This window comes from Lissotriton helveticus, chromosome 4_1, assembly GCF_964261635.1.
Source record: "Lissotriton helveticus chromosome 4_1, aLisHel1.1, whole genome shotgun sequence".
Taxonomy (NCBI): Eukaryota; Metazoa; Chordata; class Amphibia; order Caudata; family Salamandridae; genus Lissotriton; species Lissotriton helveticus.
In genome coordinates, this window is record NC_136063.1 from 445,569,966 (window position 1) to 445,597,277 (window position 27,312).

The window sequence follows — 27,312 nt, forward strand, 5'->3', positions numbered from 1 at the left end:
TGTTGTGCCTCCAGGTTTTAGAGTCTGAATCTACCTGTTATCATGTTGTTCATTTTTTGAAATGTATTTTTAAGCATAGGAAAAATTTGTGAGGAACACGCTCAAAACATAGAACAATGAATTCAATGAAATGTGAAGCGATACACTTTTTAACCATTCCTTTTTAAATTTACTGTGTAACTGATCCTTCTTTTTATTACTGTAACAATATGGATAACATTGCTTTTATGGATTTCTATTATGAAATACCGAATAAAGAAATTTACACATATAACAGGTCTTCTTTATCTCCACACTCCTTCCAACATCTGTCAGAAACATACCTATACATACGACTGATCCTATCCGATGTCAAATACCATCCAGTCCAAAGTTTGTATGCTTACTCTCCGTGTTGAATAGATTTGTTGTTTCATACTATGTCTGATCATAGGTTTATCTTTATTAATGAGCCTTTACCAGTGTATCATTTATCGCCATTTATAGGTCTGTACAGGTAAGATGGGTGGAAATGACCACCTTTGTTCTGGAGAACTGTTCATTGCTTTCTTGAAAAGGATTTTATATGCTCTTGCCTCTTCTCTATTTGAGGCAAGAAGTAGTCCGGTTCCTCCTCTGGAAGGCGATAGGTTTTCTTGCAGTTCTGAAATAAACGTATCCATCCCTTGACAAACAGGTCTTCTAGCATACACAGCAGGCTCCCTCCCACCACTTGGCATAAGCCCCTCTCTGAAAGGCCAGGGTCATAATGAATAGGTGTTTAATGAGATGGGTACGAGATGAGACCCTTGGGTAGAGTGATCGTGTCCAATGTATTCAGTAATGTGCTAGGCTGTTCATTATTTGATGGAAGTCATCATAAAGAAAAATCAGCCCCTCAGCGAACCCATTAAGCTTGTGAAGTGTTTTTTGTATAAATCATTACGGACTTTAATTAGGAGAATTTAGCATCTCTTTTGTGCTAACAGTCTCCTCACCTTCCCATTCATGAAAGGATATATGATTTGGCTGTCCAACTCCAATTTAGCAATTCCCAACCACTTCCTGAACAAAATTGCAACTTCACAGGTTTTTGTTGGCATGTAGCAGATGTGTGTTTATATTTTGCTTTTATTCTGTTCGCTTCCCCTACTTTCAAATTTGTTTCCTGCACAGTAACTACTTCAACCTTCCCCTAGTCTAGTAGTGCTACTATTCTTATCCTTTTTACTGGGGCACAAAGTACCCGGACATTAAAAAATTAATAAGACTGTGAATGCTTATCATGATTATTATTGCTACATTGTCATCATATACTCTTGGCCTTTGTATTTGCCAGAAGACCTTCAATCTGTTACCACGGAAGCCTTAAACCTTAATCCTCAATCGTCCCCCTCCTTTTTAACTTCAGCACTGCTGCACATAAAAACAAGAATTTACAATGCAATGGTCTCGGCAGCATTAAAGGTAGAGCTATTGGCATTGCTCATGATTTTTTTTTAAAAATCATAAATAAATGGCATTGTCATTTACATTGGCAATAGCTTCATTACTTGCATATGCGAGACCTATTGCATTAGCACCCCCACACAGAGTAAGTAGTAGAGTGAGAAGTTGATAGTGAGTAGGAGAGAGTTATTAGTAAAGAGTATTAGAGAGCGCATCAGAGCTGTGTGAATAATAACAGCTGTGAGCCTGTGCCTGAGGTGCATCATCAGAGCTGTGTGAATAATAACTGTCAGCCCGAGCCTGAGGTGCATCATCAGCTGTGTGAATAATAACTATGTCAGCCCCGTGCCTGAAGTGCATCATCAGAGCAGTGTGAACAATAACTGCCGGAAGCCCCGTGCTGAGGTGCATCATCAGAGCTGTGTGAATAATAACTGCGTCAGCCCCGTGCCTGAGGTGCATCATCAGAGCTGTGTGAATAATAACAGCGGTGAGCCCGTGCCTGAGGTGCATCATCAGAGCTGTGTGAATAATAACTGCGTCAGCCCCGTGCCTGAGGTGCATCATCAGAGCTGTGTGAATAATAACAGCTGTGAGCCCGTGCATGAGGTGCATCATCAGAGCTGTGTGAATAATAACAGCTGTGAGCCAATTATCACGTATTCCATTTTTAATGTGTACTGTCTCTAAACGCATACCAGCGCATGTTGTCTCAGTTATGATTGTCATTTGCATTTCAAAATGTAAGAAATTCACGATTTGGTGACGACGCTCTTTAACGGGAAGCACGGTGCTCCTTTTCACCAGAAAGAGTGCTGCGGAATGGCGGCGACAACAGAGGGGAGGGAGAGAATTCCGCTTCTCTTAAGACAACAGAGTCTGCCGGGATCCCTCTGTCCTCCCTGTGAACCCCTGCGCCTGTGAGCTGTATAGCAATGTCTTTGTGAATTGTACCTTAAGCACTTAACTGTAACGTGGTATTTTCAGCCAGTGGATGTTAGTTTGCCTGCTGGCAAACCACAGTGCAGTATTGATGCTCCGGTCGAGGTGTAACTATCGATAGTTAAGTGGAACACATGAGTAACAACTTCGCCAAAGAGCAGCATTAACGAGCTAAGGAAAGGCAGCGGTAATGCGGGGGGGTTGTGGCACTATAAACCATCCCTTTTAAAAGTTGGATTAATGATGCGGCGCAAATAGGGTTAAAAATACCCGCTACAGGCCAATATATGCATTTTACTTTTTATGATAATCCGGCATAGTGGCGTTAATAACTTGGCGTAAACCAACATTAATACCGTGGCTTCATTACTTATGACCTAGGTGCGGGTAGTACAAATATCCTGGATTAGGCAGTTTTAACAATACTCTAATGCAGCAGGGCAGTATCAATAAGTAAGGGTGAGGCAGTACTCAGTGTGTGTGAGAGGGGCATAGTAACGCACGGCGTAAGGCAGCAGTAGTAACCCTAAGGAAGAGCCCAGGGTCCTTCACAGCTGCACACAACCCCTTGTCGTGCTGCTTGGAGTTTCCTTCCCCCTGTGCCCGTGCAGCATCGGCCGCGATGCCCTGTCCGCTCCTCCCCCGTGTGTATGTGTCTGCGCTCCTGGGCCGCTCAGCATGCCAGGACTTGTGGTGCGATTGTGGATCCTGCAGGTTTTCGCCTGCGGCCAGCTGCCGGCGCTGAACTACATTTCTCGGTAGCGTTACGGGGTGGCTCTCGTACTCTCTCGGCTGCTTCGCTGCTGTTTCCCAGTGTCTCTGCGAAGCTCCTCTGGCAGTGGCGCGGGGAGCGCTCCGAGCAAGAGCAGACAGGGCACCATCATGGCAGAGGAAGATTCCGACGCGTGCCTTGGGATTGGGTCGCGCGCGTGAGCCGTCTACATTACAAGCTCGCGCGCGCGACCCAATCCGAAAGCGCACGTCTGAAACCGCCTCTGCCATTGACAATGCTGCACGCGTGGCCAGCTCTTGTCTCCACTGGTTGTCGGCTGAGCCGACGACTATAGTTCTCTGGCGAGAACGCGCTTCTAGCCGAGACCCAATGAAGTCTTAAATTGTGTTACCTTCAAGCTCTAGACTTGAGCTTAACTAACCACTGATTGCTCGCTTCTAGGGCTTCAGAAGTCCCCTGTTTTGATTTGCCCTGGTGTTGAGCAGCCTCTGAAATGTTTATATTTGTATTCTCATATCTAAGATGAATGTCTACATTTGTTAGTGCTGGCCATCTTCTCGCTGTTGTTCATCATTTCTGGGCGATAGGTGGATTACCCCGGTCCCCCTTTTCCAGGTCCCTCTGTCGTTGCATTACCCCTCCTTCTCTTCATTGGGTTTGCCTTTCTGAGGTTCCTCTTTTGATTCCCTCTGGAGTTCTCTCTTCTATTCTAGTTTGGGAGGTCCAGAAGTTCCATCCAAAGCACCTCAAAAGCAATGTGGACCTCCATAATGAGGAAGCATGTGTCTTCAAACTGAAAGCGAACCCCACAAGGGAAAATCAATATGAACATTACCCTGGTCTTGGTTAGAGCTTCCACCAATAGGAGGAAATATTACCTGCTCAGGAGGGTATTCTGAGCTACGCCCTAATGCAACAGTACAGTTCCTCCATTGAAGAGCACCAGGTTTTTGCCATCTCATTTTTCAGATTATTCTTTTCTCCTGAGAGTATGAAGTGGGCGTGGCCAGTCTGTCTTTACGTTCCTTGTCCGACTCAGCCGTTGTGGGTCCCACTTGGAGCATCCGCTCACGGTTTACTACTTCGCCTTCCTTCAGGTCTAGAATTCAGGTGAACAGTGTTTTGGTATAGTTCAGAAAATCTGCCTCTCTCACTTTACCATTTGGCTCTCTTATGTCATTTCTAGCTCTGTTCAAGGTCATCACATGTTTCAGATAAAGAGTATTTGCTCAGCTATGCCTTTGAGATCCCCGATGTCTTTTTTATTTCATGTCCTAGCAAAAAGTTCTTCTCCTCCACTGGTTTTAGTCAGTGTCCTAGGTGATCCACCTTCGGTTATTAGGTCAGTTAGGGGTCCTTTAAATCGTGGTCAGATGATTGCCACCATTTTTTTTTTAGGTCCACCCTCCACTCTTGTTTCATGCCTTTTACTATTTCTTTTAGCTCTTCATGGAGCAAAGACAACATTTCCTGAGTCTGTTCTATGTCGCTGGTCATTATTCTGTCTAGTGGGACCTGGGACACAGCGTCGGATTCCACATTGTCTTCTAATTGAAGGCAAAGTTGGTTTCTGTGCACAAGGATAGACAAATCATTGCAATCTCCATCTGGCCACATTTTCTTTTTCTCCCAGATTGCTGAAGATCGGTCTGACACTGCCCGCTTTGGTCTTTATGCTTGTTGCTGCCCTTTCCAGGTACTATATAGGATTTATAGGATTTATTTTTATGAGTGTTCGGCTCAGTTGACATTTGTGGTTCAGGAAAATATGGCTGCCATCTTGCTGGTCACACCCATGCTCCCATCACAAACATTTTATAAAAGCCATAACTATTGTATTGACCTGCCAAAAAAAGAGACCAAGGGGCACAATAAGTATGTATAGTTCCTCAGTAAACCACCATTTTATGTGCTGCATGAGAGAACCCTAGCTATTAACCTCAAGATCCAAGTAAAGGTGACTAGGAGACCAATAATAATATTAATGCAGTACTTCAAATACTTTAAAAGACGCAGCATCGGACAATTTTCTTTTCACTCAGATCTTTGATGATGGACAAACAGTTGGAATAAAACTCATATTTAACTGGCTGTTTAAAGAAAGACAATAGTTTGTTTTGCAGCTCCCTTTTTCTTATAAACACTTGATTTGTTTTCAATTTGATCAACTTTCACCTAACATGCCTAACCTTTTCAACCTCCCACAATTAGGAGTTGGGCATGTTCAGACTCATGAGCCTGATTCTTCATCACTGTGATCCACGAGTTCTGCCCTGCTTCTATCATCATTCTGCTAACCCACTGGAAAACATTAATCACAGTCAATTAGCCTGCAACTCATGCCTTGAGCTAGTTTTAGTGCAACCGTTTAGATTGCTCTTGTTTAGTCTAGCATTGCTTTTCATAATCTCTACCCTCAGTGGGCATCTCCCATGACCCATCCCTTCCTTGCCCAAATGACTTAAGGGGAGAGGGATAGATTTGTGGAGAGACAACTTAGTTTCCCAGTAGACTACAACAAACTGAGTAAATTTGAGCAATTTCTTTTTGCAATTGAAAAGAGGAGCAAAACTTGATGCATACGAGTTACGGTCATAAGGACATGGATGTTCCACAAAAGATTCACACTGAACTCGATCAAGAGATGTGCGGCATATGACGTGATCACTCTGGTGGGACACAACCTCTATTTTTGTGCTTAAATCTGTTTATTGCTTTTGACCTTTTTTCCCCATTTTACAAAAATGTCAGGAACACATTACGATATGAGGATTTACTTGCACCAGTTATCCATTAGCACAAATTGTATATATACATTTTGTGCTAATGGATAACTAGTGCAAGTAAATCCTCATATCCTCCTCTGTTTTAGTGTGTGACACAGGCGATGCCTGCCCGGAATTTCCTATGGGGTAATTCCAACCCTGTTTAAAAGTGGGTTCTAATGGGGTGTGAGATATCCCTTCGGTCCGTCTGACTTAAATCTGGTTTAACTTAGAGGGCGACTTGTCACCCAGGAGGGTATCCAGGCGCTTGCTGCAGGTCATGGTCACAGAGCCAGGTATTTAGCCCCTTCCTGAAGTCAGTCAGCGAGGGTGCAGTGGGGAGGTGGAGGAGTAGGGAGGGTGTTCCAGGCTTTGGCGTTGAGGTGGGAGAAGGTGCGTATTCCAGCGTGGCGGTGGTATATGTGAGGAATCTATGCAAGGGCGAGGTGTGCAGAGCAGAGGTTCCTGGTGGGTCGTGTAAGTGCAGGCGTGGTTCATGTATGTGGGTCCTTGGTTGTGGACGGCTTTGTGGGAATTGGTCAGAAGCTTGAAAAGGTATCTGTTCTGAACCAGTGGAGTTCGTTTAGGTGCTGGGTGATGTGTGTTCTTTTGGGCAGGTCGAGGATCAGTCTGGTGGCTGCGTTCTGGACCGTCTGGAATCTTTGCATGAGTTCTGTGGTGGCTCCTACATAGAGTGCATTGCTGTAGCCCAGTCGGCTGGTGATGACGGCTGGTGATGAGGGCCTGTGTTACCACCTTCCTTGTGCTGATGGGGAGTCAGTGGAAGAATTTGCAGAGCATGCAGAGTGTGTGGAAGCAGGCTGAGGAGATGACACTGACCTGAAATTTCATTGAGAGTTCACTGTTGAGGATGATGCAGAGGTTGCCGGCATGTTCTTTTGGCGTTGGTTTGGGTCAGAGTTCCGACAGCCACCAGGAGTCATTCCAGAGTGCGGTGTGTTTGCCAAGGTTCAAGACCTCTGCCTTGTACATGCTGAGCTTGAGGCAGCTGTTCTTCATCCAAACAGACGTTATTCAAGCAGTTGTGGAAGTTGGTCTTCGTTGAGGCAGTGTTGGCTGAGAACGAGAGGACGACTTGTGTGTCGTCGGCATAGGAGATTATGTTGTGGGCTCCGCCGAGAACTGTGAGTGGTGTCATGTAAACATTGAAGAGGGTTGGGATGAGGGTTGGGATGAGCCTTGGGGTCGCTGCAGATGGTGTGCTTGGCATGAAATGTGAGGGGAGGGAGGCGGACTCTGTGTGCGTCCCGTGAGAAAGGACGACATCCATCTGAGTGCATCATCTGTGATACCAATCTGGCAAAGGCAATCGAAAAGTGTGTGGTGGGAGACTGTGTCGAAGGCTGTGAAGAGGTCAAGCAGGATCAGGGCAGCTGATTGTCCTTGGTTAAGTAGGGTGCGGATGTCAACTTTTGTGGCGATTAGAGCAGTCTTTGCGCCGGTTGGTTCTGAAGCCTGATTGGGAAGAGTCTCGTAGGTTGTTTCTCTCCAGGTGTTCAGCGAGTTGGAGGTTGATCGCCTTCTCCAGGACTTTGGCAGGGAACAGTAGTCGAGAGATAGGGCTGTAGGATTGTACTTCACTGGGTTTTGCTGATGGTTTTTTGAAGAGTTTTGACCTCCGCGCACTTCTAGGCATCTGGCAAGGTGGCTGTGGTTATCAAGGCATTGATGATGGTGGCAAATTGGCAGCTGATCTGTTCTCTTCCGAGGTTGAAGAATCAGTGGGCATGGGGGTGAGGGGTGCGGGAGGTGGAGGGGGAGGGCAGTGGGTGCACCCAAGTGGATGGAGTTCATAAGGGTGTTTGGTGTTTTACGTTGTTCCCATTCTGTGAGCGGGTGGTGGTGGTCGATCAGAGGCTGAGGATGTTGGAGGGTTGGGGATAGAAGTTTTTATAGATGGTTGTTATCTTGTTGTGAAAGTGGTCGCCAATGGCGTTGCAGAGTTCCTGTGATATGGGGATGGCAGTTTCAGTGGCTAACAGGGAGGTGAACTCTGACGATGGTGAAGTAATCCTTGGCTTTGATGGCACTCGTATCGACCCGGGGGAGTCAGGGCCTCTTTTTATGAAGCTTTGATTTGTCATGGTAGTTGTTGAGAGCGGATTTGAAGGTGGCTTTGTCGGTGTGGTTCCTACTGGTGTGCCATCTTCTTTCTAGTTGTTTGCATCTGTGTTTTAATGTTCCAGTGTGTACCAGGTGGCCTGTTTGGAGGGTCTGTTCATTTTGGCTGGGTTGGTAAGAGCGACTCGGTCAGCAGCGCTGATTATCCAGTCGTCAAAGATCTGTACTGCCTGGTCCAAGTTGGTGGTGTATTTGGGCTGTGTGGTCCTGAGGGCATCTGTCCATTGTTGCCGAGTGACCTTGGACCAGCTGCGGAAGGGGGCACTGTGTCAGTTGGAGGCAGCAATGTCTGGTTCTGTGAAGGTTAAGTGTACATTGGAGTGGTCCGACCAGGGGAGCTCCAAGGTTTGGCTGAAGCGGATTCTGTTGCTGGACGTGAAGATGGGGTCCTATGTGTGTCCTGCTCTGTGCATGGGGTCAGCGACTAGCTGCTTGAGGCCAATGTTGTCCAGTCTTTTGAGGTCGGTGGAGTTGGCATCAGTGGAGTTGTGCAGGTTGAACTTGGTCTACCACAAAGATGTAGGGTTCGGATTTGATGACGAGCGGGGTGATGAATTTGGTGATGGCGTCACTGAGGCCAGCTCGTAGTATTGGCGAGGATGCCTCTGGTGGTGGTGGCGTTGGTATAGAGCTGGAAATTCATTTGTTCTAGGATTGACATGGTTGCGTAGTCAGAGATGGTGCAGGGGATTAATTAATTTGTGTACCGTGGAAATGCCACCTTTGTGTCTGTTGGTACGGTCACAGGGTTTCATCTTGTAGTCAGTGGGTGTTGTGCGGCAATGTCAAGGGCCGATGCGGGGGTGAGCCATGTCGCTGTAATGAAGGTCACATTGGGGGTAAGGGTGGAGATGGTGTCCCAGGCTGCAGTGGTGTGTTTGCAGAGTGATCTGGTGTTGAGCATGAGCCAGGTGAGTTTTTCTGGGGCGGTCTTGGCTCCAGGGCTGACGTGGCACGGATTGCTGTGATGGTGTTTGATGCGTAGATGCAGGTGAACCAGTAGCAGAAGCAGGTGAAGGGTCCCGCTGTAGAGTGAGTTGATGCAAGGCAGCAGCTGTTATTCCGTCCAGGGCACGAGGTTCTGCAGCAGGTGTCATAAACTAGGCTGCTTGCGGACACACTTGACAGAGATTATCAGACATGAATCAAATTTCCAAACACAAAGGGAAACATAAAACTCTGTGTTAAAATTTGTATTCGTCATTAGCCTCCCTCCATGCAATGATGTTGATGACCAGGCATTTTCAAGTAGCAGACATTTTATAAATACCCTGTAGTATCCTGCCACTCTGAGTTCCCCAAGAAGTCATGTAATTACCTAAATATTAGTGCTTCAAGAAAAATGTTCTTGATCCTTCTACCAAGAACAACCATATATATTTCATCCAATATTGTGTTAAACTTTACAAGCGAAATGGCATGCATTATGTTATTCTTAACTCCTACTGTGCGTTAGTCATCGCATTATCAGTAACTAATGCCTAGAGCATGGGGAGGTAACCACTAATAATTACATTCCCCCAATTTGGGGCCAAAGCCTAAATCAACGGGGAAGGGCAATTTTACAAGTTATAACACCCACCAGTACGTAGGGAATAATGCTATTAGCACAACATATTATGTTTCTTCCTTGCTATTTATTTGAACAGCAGTCAGGTGAAACAAACTACAAATTCCAGCATGCCTGGGCCAAATAACCACAAGACATGAAATACAGTTTGGCCAAAGAGGACACCTCTTTGTTACTGCTCAGCATTTAATCTCTCTCCATCTCTTAATGAACAGTCTAGAGCACCATACCTGCTTTTCTCCCCAACATCATTTTCGCTGCCCACATACAGCATCTGTGGCAAGACTACATACAAAGAGTGCAACTAATGGCAGTTGGTTGATTCTCTCCCTATTACCTTAGTTCTATGGGGAAAGGATGCTCTTTGCGAAGTTCTGATGATGCAGGTTCTTCTGCTATTGGTTTACCCTAACCAGTTAGTTCTTTGATTTGTGGGACCCAACCACAGAATGATCCCAGCTCTCATCATTTACTGTAGGCCCTTAAGACATAAAAGAATTAGCCCAACCAAAACAAATTGTTTTGCCAAAAATGTGGACATCAGTTCTGACTCACATAGTGTTTAATGTCCTCAGACAATATCTTTGCCCATTACTTGTTTATCCAAGAAACGAAAAAGCAGATGGACGTTTAAATATTCTAATAAAAACGAATCTTAGCACCCAAAATGACCTATGTTTTTCCACAACTCTGGTACATACCTCAAAACAGGGAATTACCACAGCCTGAGCAGTTTGCCAACAAAAAATCTTAAATGGTGTTGGCCCAATTACAAAAATATCAGACATAGCAAGGAATGTGAAAGATGGCCCAAATTCTGTTGTGCTGGTCAAATGTTCCCACTGGATACAAAGAGTAATCTGTTTCATGGGCAACGCGAACACAGCCATATCACAGAAGAGACAAAAAGGTCTCCTAATTACAAATGAATAAACTCGATTATCTACCTTCTTCCAAAGAAAGGGTCGTCAGTCCAGAGTCTTCTGAAGAACACCCCCAAAGAATTGACAAAGTAAGTCCTGGCACTTATAGGATTTTATAAAGGCACAGATCTTCCTGTAAAAGATTATCAATAGCCATTTCTGCTTTAATGCCAGCAGTTGCAGGGGGTTCCACCCAGGGCCAGGTTGAGAACCAAAATCGGCCCTGGCAAACTGCTCGATCGGCCTCGGGGCAGTGCGGGAGGGGGAAGGGCAGCCAAGCTGTTTGCTAGGGCCTGATCCAGCCGATTTTGTTACAGGGGGCCGATATTGCTGGCCCCTCATGGGCCCAAACCCGTCCCAACACCCTTGCTGCCCACTAGGGAAATGCCCGGTGCCCACTACGGCCAGACCAGCCCTGGGTTCGACCCTGCCAGTCACATTACCATGTATGACAGGACCCAATATTTTTCTAGAAAGTTATTTCTTGCATATACCTACATTTTTTCCCCATCAAAAAAAGCATTCCTTCAGACAACAATACAGCAGAAGGCAATCCAAAGGAACTTTGAAAATTCAATTCCCTACTCAATTAATGCTTGGGGCATGGTCGCATTTATTTTTACAACTGGGTGAACATTCCAACAGATCCATGGATTTTACAGATAGTTTAAGGTTTTGAAATAAAATTATTTGAACCATAAGTTTAAATTAATCCTCCTCTTCCTTTTTTCCAATACTCGCAGTTAATTTCTCAGGAGCTCTAGCCAAAGGGGCAATCGAAACTTCTCTTCCGTATTCACAATGATTTTACAGCACACTTCCAACACTTCTCAGTTTCTTGTGGATAAACACCTACTATCCATTATCCTCTGTTCCTCTTGGTTATTTCTCAGCATATAAACATTTTAACAAATAAATACAACTTTTTCTCCTCACCTCAGATCACAGTGTGTCTGTAAGTTGATTTACGTAGAACATATGCTATATCTCCTTCAAAACCTAGGCTTTATGAAAAATGTAGATATGGCATCTTTCTCCCACACAAAAACTGGAATTCTATGTTTCATAATAGATTCTGAGATAACAGAGATGCCATTCTTTAAAATGTCCCTTTCCAAACTGACTAGTTTACTTTCTCCAATGTCTTTTAAAATAGTTTATTAAATTCAAGCCTTGGATATAACAGGTAGGAACTTTACACCATCAGGGAGTTTTACAGGTTACGAGAAGAATTAAAAAGGTTAACAGAACTAACTTGAATCAGTCAGTAGAATATCTATATTTCCTTCCCTATCACAATTGTGGGTCATTCACCGTGTAAAGGAAAATTAATTCAGAACATCAGCTTTAAGAATGTCGTTTCCTCAATTACTCATCTCTTTCAAAAGCCCTCGGACTCACATCTCTTCCTGTACCTTAGCCAAGTGGGTCGCATCAGTCATGCAATTGATCAGCATGAATGTTTCTTTGCTTATGGGACTGTTTCCCAAGCCTGTTTCTCATGTGTCTTTTAATACCATTGACGTAATTTAAACGAGTGTAATATGAGCTCTCAGATTTAAAAACAATGGCTTTCCTAGACTTAATGACACAAGGTCCTAATTTAATAAAGTCATGGAGGAGAGTACTAATCCATCACTTATCTCACCACAGATGATAACCTCCTTTTTACCTAGTTAGTACATATAACTTTTTATAGTTCCACCTACACGAATACCTCCACTGATTAATGACTAAGAGGATCTTTCCTTGAAGGTCTAGCATCTGCCTTGCAATAACATTCTATGTTTCTTCCTGGTTCAGTTACTTTTTTAAAAAATTTTATGAAGTGAATACTGTATCATTTTTACAAGGTCTTACAACATTCAGCTACACATTTGTAAAATATTGTTTTTCCCCCAGACATGCTGCTATGGAAGAAATAGAACATGTACCACAGTTCCTTTAATAAAATGAGGACTCTCCATCTTTAAATCTTAGAAAAGCCACATTAGTTGAGCCAATGTCCGTATTCTATATCAAACAATAATGCACAAATTATGTCAGAATACAACTCCTCTTTAGAAGAAAAAGATACCAGATGCCTTGCCTTTTTAGAAGCTTCTGGGTGTAGAACCTGCCGGATGTGAAGCTGCCCATCAGTGCAAAGGCAGAATGACGTACCAACCCCGATGTTGAGCTCATTGCTCACAGACTCGTTGAACTAAACAGAAAAGGAGACAAAAAAGATGTCAAATAGTTGATCATAGGATACAGGGCATAATGGGCAAAACAAATTCAAGAGGAAATAAGCAACATGTGCCTCTTTCCTCAAGCCGTACCGCGCACTAGCGGGTATTACAATATACAAGTATTTAAAATTGTGATATAGAAATTGTCACAGCAAAACATTCCAATCGGCAAGTGATGGAGGGGGTGGATGGGGCCAAATAAAGATAGCAGGATGTCTATGTACCACCAGGCAGCTTCTGACGGACCTAACCAATATTAACATTATGGAAGATTAATCAGATATAGTGGAGTATACTGGCAGTAATTTATATCAGATTTCCTGCTCCTTGTATGTATTCTGTCTTTCCCATTGTTAATACTTCCCAGCGAAATTTGCAAAAATTGCTTAATACTTCCCAGAGAAATGTGCTAAATGATTTTAAAAAGCGTACAGTGGATTTGTAGTTTTTTTTTTTAATTGCCAAGATTACATGCAGAAAATGTATTTACAATAGCTAAACATTGGACTAAACCAGTTCTTTTTGCAGAGTTCGTCTAAAGTGAAATCACCATGTATAAAACTGTCAAATATTCGAACTGACTACATCACAAAAGTCATATGATCTGCTCAATTTTGAAAATCTCAAAACCTACCAATTTTGTAAAGAGTGTCTCTCTTGGAACAAAATCTCTAGTTTTTTTTTTGCAACTGCTTGACAAAGTACACATCATAGTTTGTCATTTCATTGTCTCTGGTCAGAAGAAAACCACAAGCCCAAGGCTTGATTAGTGACCTGGACATATGACAAAAAAAATGAAAAACTGATATTTTCACAAAAAGATCTGCAATTCGAATATCAATGTATCAGAGAGAGCATAAGACAACTTCAACAGTAGAGGGTGAAATATCAAAGTCAAGACTTAAAGGACAAATTAACAGCAGGAGCTACACAGGCAGCGCGCTATGATGGTGACAATAGGGAATCAACTTCAGGGAAATACCTCCTAAGCACTTGTGTTGGTTCGTCTCATTGCTAGATTGTCCCACTGCCATGTATATGACCTTGAGTTAGTTGACAAGAACATACATCTCCCACTAGCAAGTTGTGAGGATGATGGAAAAAAGGCACAAGGTCTGCCTTAGTATTTCCTGAAAGTAAAGCCCGACAACTTCATCTTCAGATCGAGCGAGTAGTCTTGGTATCCGGCATAGGGTAAATAGGCCCATTGGGATCTCCTGTACATTTCAGAGGTCAGACATGTAGGCCATGGCATCGAATCAGAGCAGAATGAAACTCTGAAAAACCAACCAAACAGCAGTATTCACCAGTAATGCTGCAAGGTAGTCACCTACTGCCTCAAGACCCAGATAAAAGGCCTCAACGCCTTTTTCCCCATTACATAAAAATATTAGGGGAGCTTAGAAAAAGGCTTAACAAAAGTAGTGAGCACCATAAAAAAAACATCTTGATAGGACCACTAACTAAGATGGGAAATTCAACAGGGTGGGCCAACACCTTGACTCACTGTGGTCCACTTGGTGGGTTGTAGGAATGGTACAATGGAACTAGGAGACTTGCATAGAATCCTGCCTTTACCATTTATGTTATCATTTCGGGCAGGGCCCACAAAATGGTGACATTTCCAAGGAAATGGCAATCACCTGGTCTTGCCATCAGGATCACTGCCACCCCAATTTTGGTCAAGAAGACCTGGTTTGTAATCCCAACCTCCCTATTTGGCCAAATTGTTTGCTCTTCAGTAATCACATTTTAAACGTATTCTTTTGCTCCCGCTTTGTGCAGAGAATGGGTGCAATTAATAGCAATCTAAAACAGTCTGGTAAGTGTGGGGATAAAAACGATAGTCCTGGAAATTACCCGCGGTGGAGATATGGGGGTTGCCAGTCCCACTGTATTCATGAAAATGTAATAGGCTGGTAAGGTTATAGCCTTTGGAGCATGGAGTACTGCCTTGCAGTCTCAGGCCCCCTACTTCACCAAAGTGGTTGACCTTCAGTTCATCATGCTCTTCCTGTGCATCTACCTCCTAATCTGACAATATGCTGCACTTGTAATGAACACCAGGGACATGCCCCAGCATGGTTTTCATGTACACATTCAGAGCCTCCAACTGCAGTTGTTCACATTGAGTGTCAGAATCTCTAAAGGCGACCATATCCCAGAGGTTCTTTGTGCAGGGCCCCTCCTCTTCTGCACTCCTTCCCAGTCTTGCTGTAAACAAATATTATCCACCGACAAGCACCATTTTATAGCTAATGTCTTGATCTTCATTCCCTGCTATTTCTCTGGAAAAATCCCTCTCCATTATGAAGGCTCTCAAATCTGGCTCACCCTCTGACCCCTGTCTGGCCAAAATACTATCATCTACTGCAGAGGTACTTAATCCTGCAGTAAATGTTATTCTTAATACCGCTCTCCGAGAGGGCCTTATGCCTCAGTCCTGGAAGCATGCCACAATCCTGCTGAAAAAAACATTGGCCGACCCTAGTGCAGCTTGTAATCACAGGCCCATCTCTTTATTGCCTTTTGTCCCCATTACTAGAAGTTGCTGAAGCAATTAAAACCCAATTGGATAAAGGAGGCAATGCGGCACTGGTATTGTTGGACCTCTCTGCTGCCTTCGACACCGTACCCCATAACAGACTGCTGAGAAGACTTTAGTGCGGTGTCGGAGGTACCGCATTGAGATGGTTCACATCCTTCCTTAATAACCGTAATCAAACTATTTGGTCCCCTCCTTTTACCGGCGATATACTGCCTATCAACGTCGGAGTTTCTCAGGTCTCAATTTTGAGCCCTACTCTGTTCAATCTGTATATGGCCCCTCGCGCACTCATAACCGAGAAGCATAGTGCGAAAATAATTTCGTATGCGGACCATACTCAATTGTTCACATGTGAGAAGGGGGCAGAGTTCAAGGGCAATGCTATTAAAAATTGTTTATCGGAGGTTTTTTCCTGGCTCAGAATTAACCAACTGAAATGTAACTCGGACAAATCAGAGATTAATTTTCTTTGGCTCCAGCCCTTGTGATACTTGGCTTAACTGGTGGCCGCAAGATATGTCCTCACCCCTTCAGCACCAGTGACTACGGTAAAAAATTTAGGGGTTAAACTGGATGCTACCCTCTCAATGAAGGCCCCGATACAATCAGTGACTTGAAACTGTTTTGGGGTGTTGAGAATGTTGCAACACTTTCTCCCCTTTCTTCCTGTCTCGTATAGAAAGATGGTCGTACAGGCCTTGGTAATCTCTAGGCTGGATTACGTCAATTCTCTTTACCTTGGCCTTCTGGCGTATTTGGTTGTCCGTCTTCAAATGATCCAGAACGCTGTGCTAGAGCCATTTTTCTTGCAGGTCCTAGGACACATACGACCCCTTTGCTGGTTTCCCTGCACTTGCTTCCAGTTCTGAAACGTATTCATTATAAATCATTGGTGCTGGTCTTCAAAGTCTTTCATAAGATTGGGGCTCCTTACCTCAGTGAAAGATTTCAACTTTACATTCCCCAATGCAGTGAGGTCTTCCGCTCAGCTTCTGACCTCCACTCCTAAGGTCAGGCTGTCTAGGATCGGGGGCAGATCCTTACAAGTGGCAGCTTCTCGTTTGCGGAACACTCTGCCTCTCTGTACCAGACAGGTGCAAGACCTCCTCACGTTTAGGCGGAAATTAAAGACCTGGCTGTTTCAGCTGTAAGTCTTCGGACTACTATTCGCAAGTTGGGTTTCTCTTTCTGTTGGCTGTTACGTGGTCTTTGTTTCTGCGCCGGGACACTCCTGGGAGTAGCCGCGCACTTTTATAAGTGCCATATAACATAACATAACATTCTCGGATGTCAGTATGTGGCGATGCAAGTCTTTCAGAATGGACTATGCTGAAGGCTTTTGGTGACCAGCAATATGTGGCAGATCTATTTGGCCTTTGCAGATCTGTCTGGTTAGTACTGAGTGATGAGTTAAAAACCCTGGGGAAGCTTGTATCTATGCTTTCCAGTTATCAGTAGCATTTCACAGGTCCTAATAGCTAGTACTGTACTCATTGCCAGTAATAATTATGAAGGTTTCTTTTGATTGGTGTGCCAAGGGCTCCTCTTGAAGGGCAGAATTAAGATATAGATATATAAACCTTATAATTAAACTTCCTTCATGAGATACAGTCAGGAATGGCAAACATAAAACACATCAGATACCAGAAAAAAATTTAATAAGTTGTGGCAGTACATGTGACAGTTGTATCAACTGGTACAACACGTCTAATTGATTCGTGTATCATTACTATTCAGTAGGTGTTTAGTCAAGAAATATATTTTTTTTATTTAGCGAGGAACGTCCTATTTTGAGAACATTGTGTGTGTTTTCAAGAGTAAATATTCTAATGACAGAAGAAAAAAGTATGGGTAAATATTAAATGGGAAAGTCCGTGGCCACTGGGTGGAACATCATTTGAAGTATCTGGCCATGATAATGATGTCCCCTAGAGTAGTAGATATATCTATCGTATTAGTTCTTTAAAAACTTTACACAATAATAAAGACACATAGACGATTACAATAAAAACAAAAATTATACTAACACGTGTAAAATCAATTCTATTTGGTGTGAGTACAATTTTAAGATAATACTCATTTTGCAAATGGGACAGCAGCCACAAAGTTTTATGATGTCTGTTGCAGCAATAAATTAAGTTACAGGAATGCAGTTCACTTTGGGGTTTTAATAAACTCTCTGAAATAGACATGAATTTCAAAGTGAACCCCATGATTTTTCATGGTGTTTTATAACACAGTGCAGTAGCCTCTTGAATGGTCCTACTTCCATTAACCTTAACTAGACGTTAAAGGTATTTCTTACAAGCCTTGAGTTATTTGGAACACATACATAGCATATGTTAAATTGTTTCATTATGCGAATGGCATAGGTGGCAAAGGGTTTCATTTTCACTACTTTTTTGCCAGGAACCTTCAAAATACAATAAAAGTATACATAAACATTGATATCTGAGAGACATCTTATTGGTTTACGTGTTTATATTGAAGTCAATGTATATTTGTCATTTCATAGTACAAGAGGATAACCGATAACTTGAATAGTTCTTAATATGAGACAACTTGAATTTTTCCATTTAAAAATTTGATCAATATCAGAGTTAAATTAATTTATTTTACAGTATATTTTATTATGTTCTTGCAATTTGTTCAGACATCTTAAGATTTACAAATCCTGGTAAACCCTGCATATTCATAAATCGTAATTAAATAGGGTAGTGAAAATAGACACTTATTTCCTGAACTGGCCAAAATGTCCTTTTTGGTTAGGGATTTCAATGTATTCTCTTTGGATGTAAAGCAATCACAGAAATCATTTAGAATGTTTACGACATTCGTTGCCACCACGATGGAGCATTTAGTTCTAACTTTACTCTAGAGTTTGAAGATCTTAAATCAAGGAAACAAATACAATTGATAAACAGAACATCAAATTTTACAAAAACGTGGTTCTTCATTCCTATCACCCCATAGCATACGAGTAGAAACAGGACAGTTTTCAGTAGATAGCTGTGCAGGTTGGACAGATAGCTCTGCCACCATATTTCGCAGAAAAAAGCGGTTTGAGAGGGTGCAACTATTGTTGGTTGAGTTGATTAAATAGAAGAGCCAGTTGAGTAGCTTGTGAATTTTAACTCCAAGATAAGGATACCGATCTACAATATAAAGCCTTTTATCTTCTAAGAACCAGATATAATTCATTCCCGAGTTCCTGAGGCATATTTTGGTTTTTATCAAAACTGATTTTTTAACATGTTTTATCTATTATAATTTTCCAGATGAGATAGACATCGTTGTAGACCATTTTGAATTGTTGATAAGATAACCAAATAGTCTGCACAGGCTAGATGGGTTACGGGAACACATCCCTTTTTTTTTGGTATAGAACTTCCAAAATGTCTGCAATAAATATAAAGATGAAAAGAAGAACTAGGATGTAATATTGCTTACGTCAGGTATTTGTTTTTATCTCTGGGGGTTAAACTTGTTCCATCAAAAAGCTTAATTTGTACCCATACATCTTTATGTAGTTATATTACAAGCAGAAGGAAAGTTTGATCTCCAAGTACATCATTTTGACCAGAATGCATTTCTGTTCACTCTATCGAACACTGTTGAGTAATCAATAAAACATGCACACAGTTGTGTTAGGTTGTAGCGATTAGATATACAATCTAATGTAATAATAGTATTGAGTTTTTAACAGCGTGCACGGAAGCCTGACTGGTGTACTTTCAGTATATATTTTCCAGATACCCAGATCTCTGTATAATAATTTGAATAAAACCTGTCCAGCATGAGAATATGAAAGATTAATGTAATGTTGTATTATTATATATATATATATATTTCCAGCGAATCCAGCATAGAAAGCGGAGAAAGGCCTACACCTACAATTGTACTTGATGCAGGAGAGGAATTGGATTTTTTAGTGGCAGAGAGACTGCGGTCTTTGAGACCGAGAAAGGACAGCAAACAGCAGCAAAAAATGCAAGAAAAAACAGACGAAGAAAAGAAAGAAGAAAAATCAACAAACAAAAAAGGAAAAAACAAAAAAAAGAGCAACTGGACAAGGAGAAAGTAGATTTGGACAAAACAATCATTAATCTGTCCAAAGTACCTTTGTCTGAAGCTGAAAAAACATTGCTGTCTCTGGGTCTCAATTTCTGTCCCGGCCAAACTTTTAATTATAGCTCCACAAGAATTGACGTCTTTAGATTTGTTAGAAAACTTAAATTGAAAAAACATTTCTTTTTGAAAAATGCCAAAGACAAAGACGGAGAGCTACAACATGGAATGACTACTCATGTGGAAAGTCTAGGGATTAGGGCTGCAGATATTCCTACTTACATGGACCTCCATGATTTGAATACTGGCGAGGCAGTAAACAGTGAGACTGAATGTGATCCATCTACCCAGATTAGAATGAATAACATCAATCTGCTACAGAAAGGTGCTGGGATCAGCCCCTTCAAGAAAAAATCCAAATATATCCCCATGATGCCAAGGGATGCATTAGACACGTTCCACGACTGTGTGGTTGAAGACATCAAAAGATTGAATAAACAAATACAGTCTGAGAAATTCAAACAAAGAAAACATGTTGAGCAAAAGAAAAGGGACTATGCCAATTTGATAAAGAAACTAGGGGAGAACAATGAAATCATCATTAAAAAAAAATCGGACAAGGGTGGCAATTTGGTAATCTGGCCCCGGGAAGATTATATTAAGGAGGCAAAACGTCAGCTTGACAATATTGAGTGCTATGAGCCATCTAACATCAAAAAATACAAACTGGCTACAGATTCGCTCAAGAAACTGTTAACACAATTGCGCAGCGATGGCCTAATCTCCAATGATGAGTTCAAATATATGCACAATGAAACTCCAATTGTACCAGTATTTTATTTGATACCAAAAGTGCATAAGTGTGTTCTCCCCACCCCTGGCAGGCCTATCATTTCCGCTATTGGCAGCGCAGCGGAACAGGTGGGCCAATACATAGACTTTTTTCTGCAGAACCATGTAAAAACACTGCCTAGTTACATCAAAGATACTGGTGACTTCCTGGGTAAAATTAGGAATATTCAATGGTCAGATGGGATGTATTTAATTTCATTAGACATTGAATCCTTGTACACTAGTATAGATCACCAGGCAGGATTATCAGCTGTAAAATTCTTTTTGGACCAAAGACCGTGCGAATTCTATCAGCACAACAAGGCTCTAGTGAGCATGATGAAGTGGTGTCTCCATAACAACTTCTTTCTTTTTGGAAAGGAGTTGTTTAAACAACTAAGGGGTGTGGCCATGGGAGCTTGCTTCTCCCCCAGCTATGCGTGCTTGCACGTTGGCTGGTGGGAGGAGCAAGTACTCAAAAAAGACTATTCTTCCATATATAAAGAAAATATCATACACTATTACAGGTTCATCGATGATATTTTCATCGTGTGGCAGGGTAGCAAAGATAAGGCGTTGGAATTCATCAATAACATCAACATAAATAGTTTAAATCTCCATTTTACCCACCACATAGATAACACCAGCCTGGAATTTCTGGATGTTAAGCTGTATGCAGCAAATGGCAGAATAGAGAGCACATTATTCAGAAAGTCCACTGCTGGTAATGTTACACTCCACACCACCAGCGCCCATCCCAGGCATTTGATAGCCAGCATCCCCTATGGGGAATTGCTACGCTTGAAAAGGATATGTAGCACGGAAGCTGAATTCAATATTTGTGCTGCAGAATCCATGCGTCGCATGAAAGCTAGAGGCTATTCAGATAAAATCTTGACATCAGCTTTAGTTAAGACATCTGCTAGATCTAGAGCCAGCTTACTTCCAGATCCCATTGGGGAAGAGCCTGTCCCGCAAAACCAATCTGATCCATCTACAGTCTACGGGGCAGTTGAAAAAGTCCAATGTCCAAGACTGATCACAGCCTTTAGTGAGAACGAGCGCAAAATCAGATCCATCATTAATAAGAACTGGGGAATAGTACTCACTGACCCAGTTCTGAAAATGAGTTTGCCATCTAGCCCCACTATAACATTCAGCAGAGGGAGAAACATGGGAGCTGAGTTAGATCTCACCAGCCCTGAGATTAGAACTAAACCCAACTGGTTAAAACCCAAAGATGGTTTTTACAAATGCTCCTCATGCCGGGCTTGTAAGTTCGGGTAAGCACAACAGAATACAGTACTCCATTCAGTCCTATACCACATAAGATAATGGGAAACTATAACTGCAAAACTGAGTTTGCAGTATACGTCCTCACCTGTACCTGTGGACTTAATTACATCGGAAGTACAAAACTACAGGTACATGAGAGAATACTTCAACATCTACGTGCCATCTTACATAGTGATCCCAATTATTCGGTGGCACGTCACTTTAAACAAGTTCATGATAACAACTTATCTTGTTTAAAATACTATGTGGTATCAGCAGTCCCCAAACCACGCAGAGGGGGGAACAGAGAAGCATTGCTTAGGAGATTGGAGACGAAATTCATCCTTAACTTCGATAGCAAATGCCCAAATGGTCTGAATAACACCGAAGACATGTACACATGCCTATAATTATGTATTCTGATGGCTGCCCTAAATGAGATAACACACACTGTACAACATTTGAGTTTGTTTTTTGCTTAATCGTGATATTATTATCCGATTTTTTGATTGTGTTTGGATTGTCAAATTCGTGGTCAATACAGAGACGTTGAAGGTCCTTAGACATACGAATTATGACGATTGTTTAGTGTTCACCTCACTTTTTTACACTATGGTAGAGACATTGCATTATGTCTTATCTCAGTTGAGGTCAGGTTGAAAGATGCATCTTTATCTTTCCACCATTTTTAACATGTTCTGCACGTAACACATCATTTGCACAGGGTATATATATTTTTGTAGGAAAATTTGGGAAGCAGCTTTACCATGCACTTATCCTTTTGTATATCCCCCTTTTTTAACTGAAGTCACAAATCAGTTTATAGCTATTTGCATTTATGCAGCTATTATGAATTTTTGCACTTCTCTAAGTGTATGTGGATTTATCCAGGAATATTGGACAAAATGCCGAAAATGAAATTTGCGCTTTGAAATTAATTAAATTGTAATTTCATAAAAAGCTTTTATGACGCTATAATACAGTAAGAGAAATTTCCCATGTATATAATGATGTATTTGGAAACAGTATTAAGGTCATGCAAAAATAATTTATGGCTTGTTGGGTTAGCTAAATTACATTGATTCAGTACAAATCATGTAGTCTATTTGCTATGTCCATCGTTTACTTTCCTGAACACGTGACCTTGGTGGGAAGGGCATATTATTTAAAAACGGCTTTAACCTCATACAGCCTTTATGTGAACAAGGGCGCCTGAGCCCGAAACGCGTCATCTGTTGACTGCTGCTAGGTTAAAATAAAACATCTTGCCTGAGAACAGAAGCGGTTCGTGTCTCTTTCTTCGCCGCCGAGGCTTTGGTGGAGGTGGAAGGAGAAACCAGTTTGTGATATATATATATATATATATATATATATATATATACATACACACACACACACACACACACACACACACTACTTAGTGAGTTAAATGAAGTCAGGTATACTTTTGTCTGTGAGGAGAATAGGACTGTCCATATGGCGCAATGCCTCATGCTCCTTGGTTGATAAAGGAATTATATCGAAAAAGGTATTAAATTTAACTTTAATGGTTTCTTACTCGGGTTTGAAATTTTGGAATACTCAAAATCAGGTAGGATACGTTTTGCACAGGTGAGTATGAGTTTAAACATGGTGGCCTTTGTAAAGCTCAAACAGATCAGTATTATAGACTGACAGGAAAGAAGGTGAGTGTGTCGATTAGGAAAAAAATCCTTTTGTATCTAAGGAGAGACTCAAAGGTATAGAAGTAGCATCTCCAAACCAATGCTGTAAGATCCACGCCAAAGAGCCCCTTTATGGGTGCTCATCGGGTATTGCACCTCCGACCCGACGAGGGGCAAGGCCAGATGATGAAGCATGACACCTAGCTTGCTGGGTGTGTGAGGTCTTTAGTTGCGAAAAGGAGGATGCCCTACTGCGTGCCTTCACTCATTTTTTATTTTTCAACTGTCTCATCTGTAGTGAATGAGCCACTTTAGTGGTCTGCTGATCTGTGATGACCCTCGATCACCACCATTGTGTACTGACTTTAGTGTGCTATGTTACTTTAGCCTTAATGTAGGATGGTCTTGCATTAGAATAATCTTGCCAAAGAATAGAAGGTATGGGATGTCAAGGTGCAGTGTTGTTGGTGATGGTGCACACATGTGCTCCATAGTGGATACTGAGGGATTAAGTGCATAGTGTTATTTGAGTTAGGTGAATTATGACTTTAGCCTATTGGCTTTGACGTGGTCTAATATCATTCTGCCTTTCCAAGAAGTAGAGGCCTATGCTTGAGCAACTCCATATTCTAAACTGCAGCCATCTTCTGAGCCTCTGTAGGTGAGAGGTTATATTTGAGATTACATGTGTTGTCCACCAGTAGTGAACCAGACAGGGTTGGTTCTTATCGGGTGGAATGTGCTCTCTTCGTGCCGGGTCAGAGCAAAACGCTTGGCCAGCTGCTTGTTGTGCTCTTGGTACGAGGTTGTACAGGAATCCCATGAGAACTGTAGGCGGAGTTAGCTAGAAACTTCGATGGAGAGCTGCATTCTATATTAGAGAAAGGGGGTCAGAGAGAGATTCTGAGATGGTGAGATGCTGGTCTGGTGTTTTGGCGGTCTGATGATACATCACGGTGCAGACGTGTTTGTGCAACAGAGAGTCCTGACCCAACCAGAGAGGGGAAGAGAGATGGACCCTTCTTCAGATGACAAGACGCCTAAGATTATGGTGAGGTGTACTTATTGTATCTAACTATGTCATTTATTTTCAGGCTCTATGTATATCTATGTGCTGATGATTGCTGCTAATGTTTACTGTGATGTTTAGTTATTTCTTTCTTTTGTCATCCTATTATCATGTAATAAAGAAACCCTAGAGCATATCATTTGTTTGTATTCCTTGTGAGGGAAGGTTGGGACCCTTTTTTACCAAGTACTTACAGAGGGATGGGCGATTCCCCTCTAATGGGTAATTGTTGATACGGGAGTGAAATCGGCTCCCATCAGGGATGTCTAAATTCTATCCAATACATTGCTGCTAGGAGGAGCATGCTTTGTGTACCCTCTCGGATAGGGGAGGTGTTGTGACTGTTATTTGCGAGCTCCTCGGCAATGGTCTTATATGTTGTCAGTGTTTATTCCTTTCTTGGGTAAGTATTGTGCAATGTGGTGTCTTTCTGGAACCTGAGAAAGGATGTGGTAAGTAATGACCTGGTGACTGACAGAAGCACCAAAACATACAGAGAAGTAGGTCATTACATCATCCAAGGTTTTGGATCTAGGGGAACTGTGCATTCCTTCTTTTGATACTGTAAGATCCTATTCCCTTGCGGTCCGGTTCAATAGTGTGAAAATATGAGCATTTGTTAAGTTGAACAAAACAGGTTATAGTGTGGAGAAAGTTGCTGTGTTGGGTTCCATCATGGTAGCATGTAGCGGTCGTCATCTAAGTTTGAGAAGAGAGTAGGCAACTAGGATTCAGAATCAAAGTGGCATGGGTGTATTTTGATTGGTGGGTGTTGTGTTGGTATTATCTGAAGGACTAGAATCCTGGTACATTGGAACATTTGTTCTCTATCAAATGTCAGAACAAAACAAACATTTAAGATGAGGGGATCCAGCTTCAACAAGATGGGGAAAAGAATTTCATTTAAAATAGGATAACTAGAGAGATCTCTTGGTGTGTGACTCTTTTCATATGTTTCTCCAAATCAGTGTATTTACAGATGGCAATGCTAGAGAGGTAAAGTGAGGGTAGGGAAATATTTAAGGCCCGATTATAATGGCAGACGGATCTTAGTCCATCCGACATGGCTTCATTTTGGAAACAACCTGCCTACAAGGTGGTAGTCCCACAGGGCAAATTAGGATGTGGCAGCCATTGTGGAGGTCACATTGCCCATGTTTTGTATTGCGGCGGGTGCTGGACTCTGCAGCACCCGCCTCAGTATAAAATAAACACCCAACACATATCCCTGCACTACGTGGCAGGCACCGTGCGGTGCCTGCCACAACGTGCAGAGATATGTAGGCGGGAGGTCCTGTGTTTGTGGGCCAGGGTGTAATGGGGTCCACTGGGGGCCCCCAATGTCCCTTTCCACCAGCCTTTTCATGGCCGGTTCACCGCCATGAAAGGGCGGGCGGGAAGGAACATTGTAATGCCTATGGCGGTGCCGGGTACACACACAGCCACCATTGCAGGCATTACTCAGCCTCCGATGGACCGACATACTCCTTGAGTCCGTCGGATCCGTGGCGGTTGGTCCTTCTGACCGCCCACCATCCAAATGTGGCGGGAGGGAATGTCGGTTAAGATGGCGGGGAGACCGCCATTGACAGCCTATCGGTGGCGGTCTCCCCGCCATTGTAATAAGGCCCTAAGAATTAATTGAGAAGTTGATTGTAACACTGGCTAACTCCGTAAGTATTGAAGTGGTCAATGTGTTTAGAAACATTATTGGTAGAGAAAATACAAGGAGTGTACATTCACGCTGTTGTAAGATATTATCGGTCACTGTTAGGTAGTAACAGACATAAAGGGCTAGTCTGATAGTAAAAAGGTTTACTTCAAGACTGTAAGCACCAGGGTGTGAGAGGAGGAATCAATATCATCAACAACAGTTTGAGCATATGTTATCACTTCAATAATTGACCCCATGTTTAAATTAATGACATGATTAACAGGCGAAGATATAAAAACAAAAGATGATTAAACATGATCAATTTTTGAATGTCATAATATTTCCCTAAGAATATATCAAATAAATGCAACTGTTCATCAAATAATTATCATCATTTTGTATGTTCGAAAACAGGTTCTTGAGAAGTCCAATAGGTGATATACAAGTAGATTATTGTTCTACTAAGTATCCTATTCTCATTAGAAACATATGCACGAAAACCGATATCAGATCATTTAGGTGAGTGAATATATTAAACCATTCTATGATCTACATGTTACTAAAGTAAACTGGAATATCCTTCCATTGTTGTCCTGTGACACACATTAAAGGGAAATTATCATATAGGATACCCAAACGTTGCATTAGTTACATAACAGTGTGCGAGTTGAGAATTTGTGCATAATCATAGTTTAATGCATCAGGTGTTAAGATGGATATATGCCCCTACATGTGTGTATATTTTTACTATCGAGTTCACAATTGTTCTTTCGGAAATAATGAAAATAAGATGCCTAGCGTCTGGTATAAGATTCTGTTCAAAATCAATCCGGTCTATTGCCTCAATATGTACTAAAGTAGACCTAATTACAGTTTCAATGTTGTTCCATTACACTGCATGACAGGACTACAATATAGTATACACCAGTGAAGCTCTAGTTGCATAATATATTTACAAATCAGTTGACAACTTGTACGAAGTGATAGGCCGTAGTATTCCTTCACATCATACAAATTAGGGAATCTTAGTTAAATAATAGTAGTAGTATTTAATGCGTTTAAGGTTTATTAGTTACTGCCACACATTGAATATGTATGGCGCTTTTTTGTTAAGGTTACTATTGGTTTATAATTTTTCTATTTGTTTTTGTTAGCTGCAGAAAGGAGGGGAGGTGTCTTTTTAGGTGATTTAAAAAAGCCAATGATGCCTTTATGCCTCCCTGTGGAGGGAACATTAGCGTGTACCAGAACGCAATATCCATGCACTTTCCTTTCAGCAGAGTTCTAATTCTCCGTCACCTCCTCTAGTTTCATTTTATTTGCCAAGTAGGTGGAATGCAAGTATTCATCTCCTACAGACACTTATCCTTCTTTAATGCTTCAATTCGCAGCATTAGAATATATCACCCTATCTCAGGCAGGACAGTTTAACTGAGATTATAGAGGCATTTTTACCAAGGACAGCTACT

At 42.0% G+C, this 27,312-nt stretch overlaps 1 protein-coding gene across 4 annotated transcripts in view; it reads right to left on the minus strand.

The window, feature by feature from the left end:
• The window catches only part of ESRP1 (epithelial splicing regulatory protein 1), a 395,873-nt gene that overhangs the window by 329,477 nt on the left and 39,084 nt on the right, over positions 1–27,312 (minus strand). For all 4 annotated transcript variants that reach the window (XR_013610504.1, XM_078687020.1, XM_078687021.1 and 1 more), the window contains exon 3: positions 12,593–12,706. Coding sequence is in view for 3 of the 4 variants with exons in the window: in XM_078687020.1 (XP_078543146.1) it covers positions 12,593–12,706 (114 nt within the window). In the remaining variant the exon portion in view is untranslated. The remainder of the gene's footprint in view (positions 1–12,592; positions 12,707–27,312) is intronic.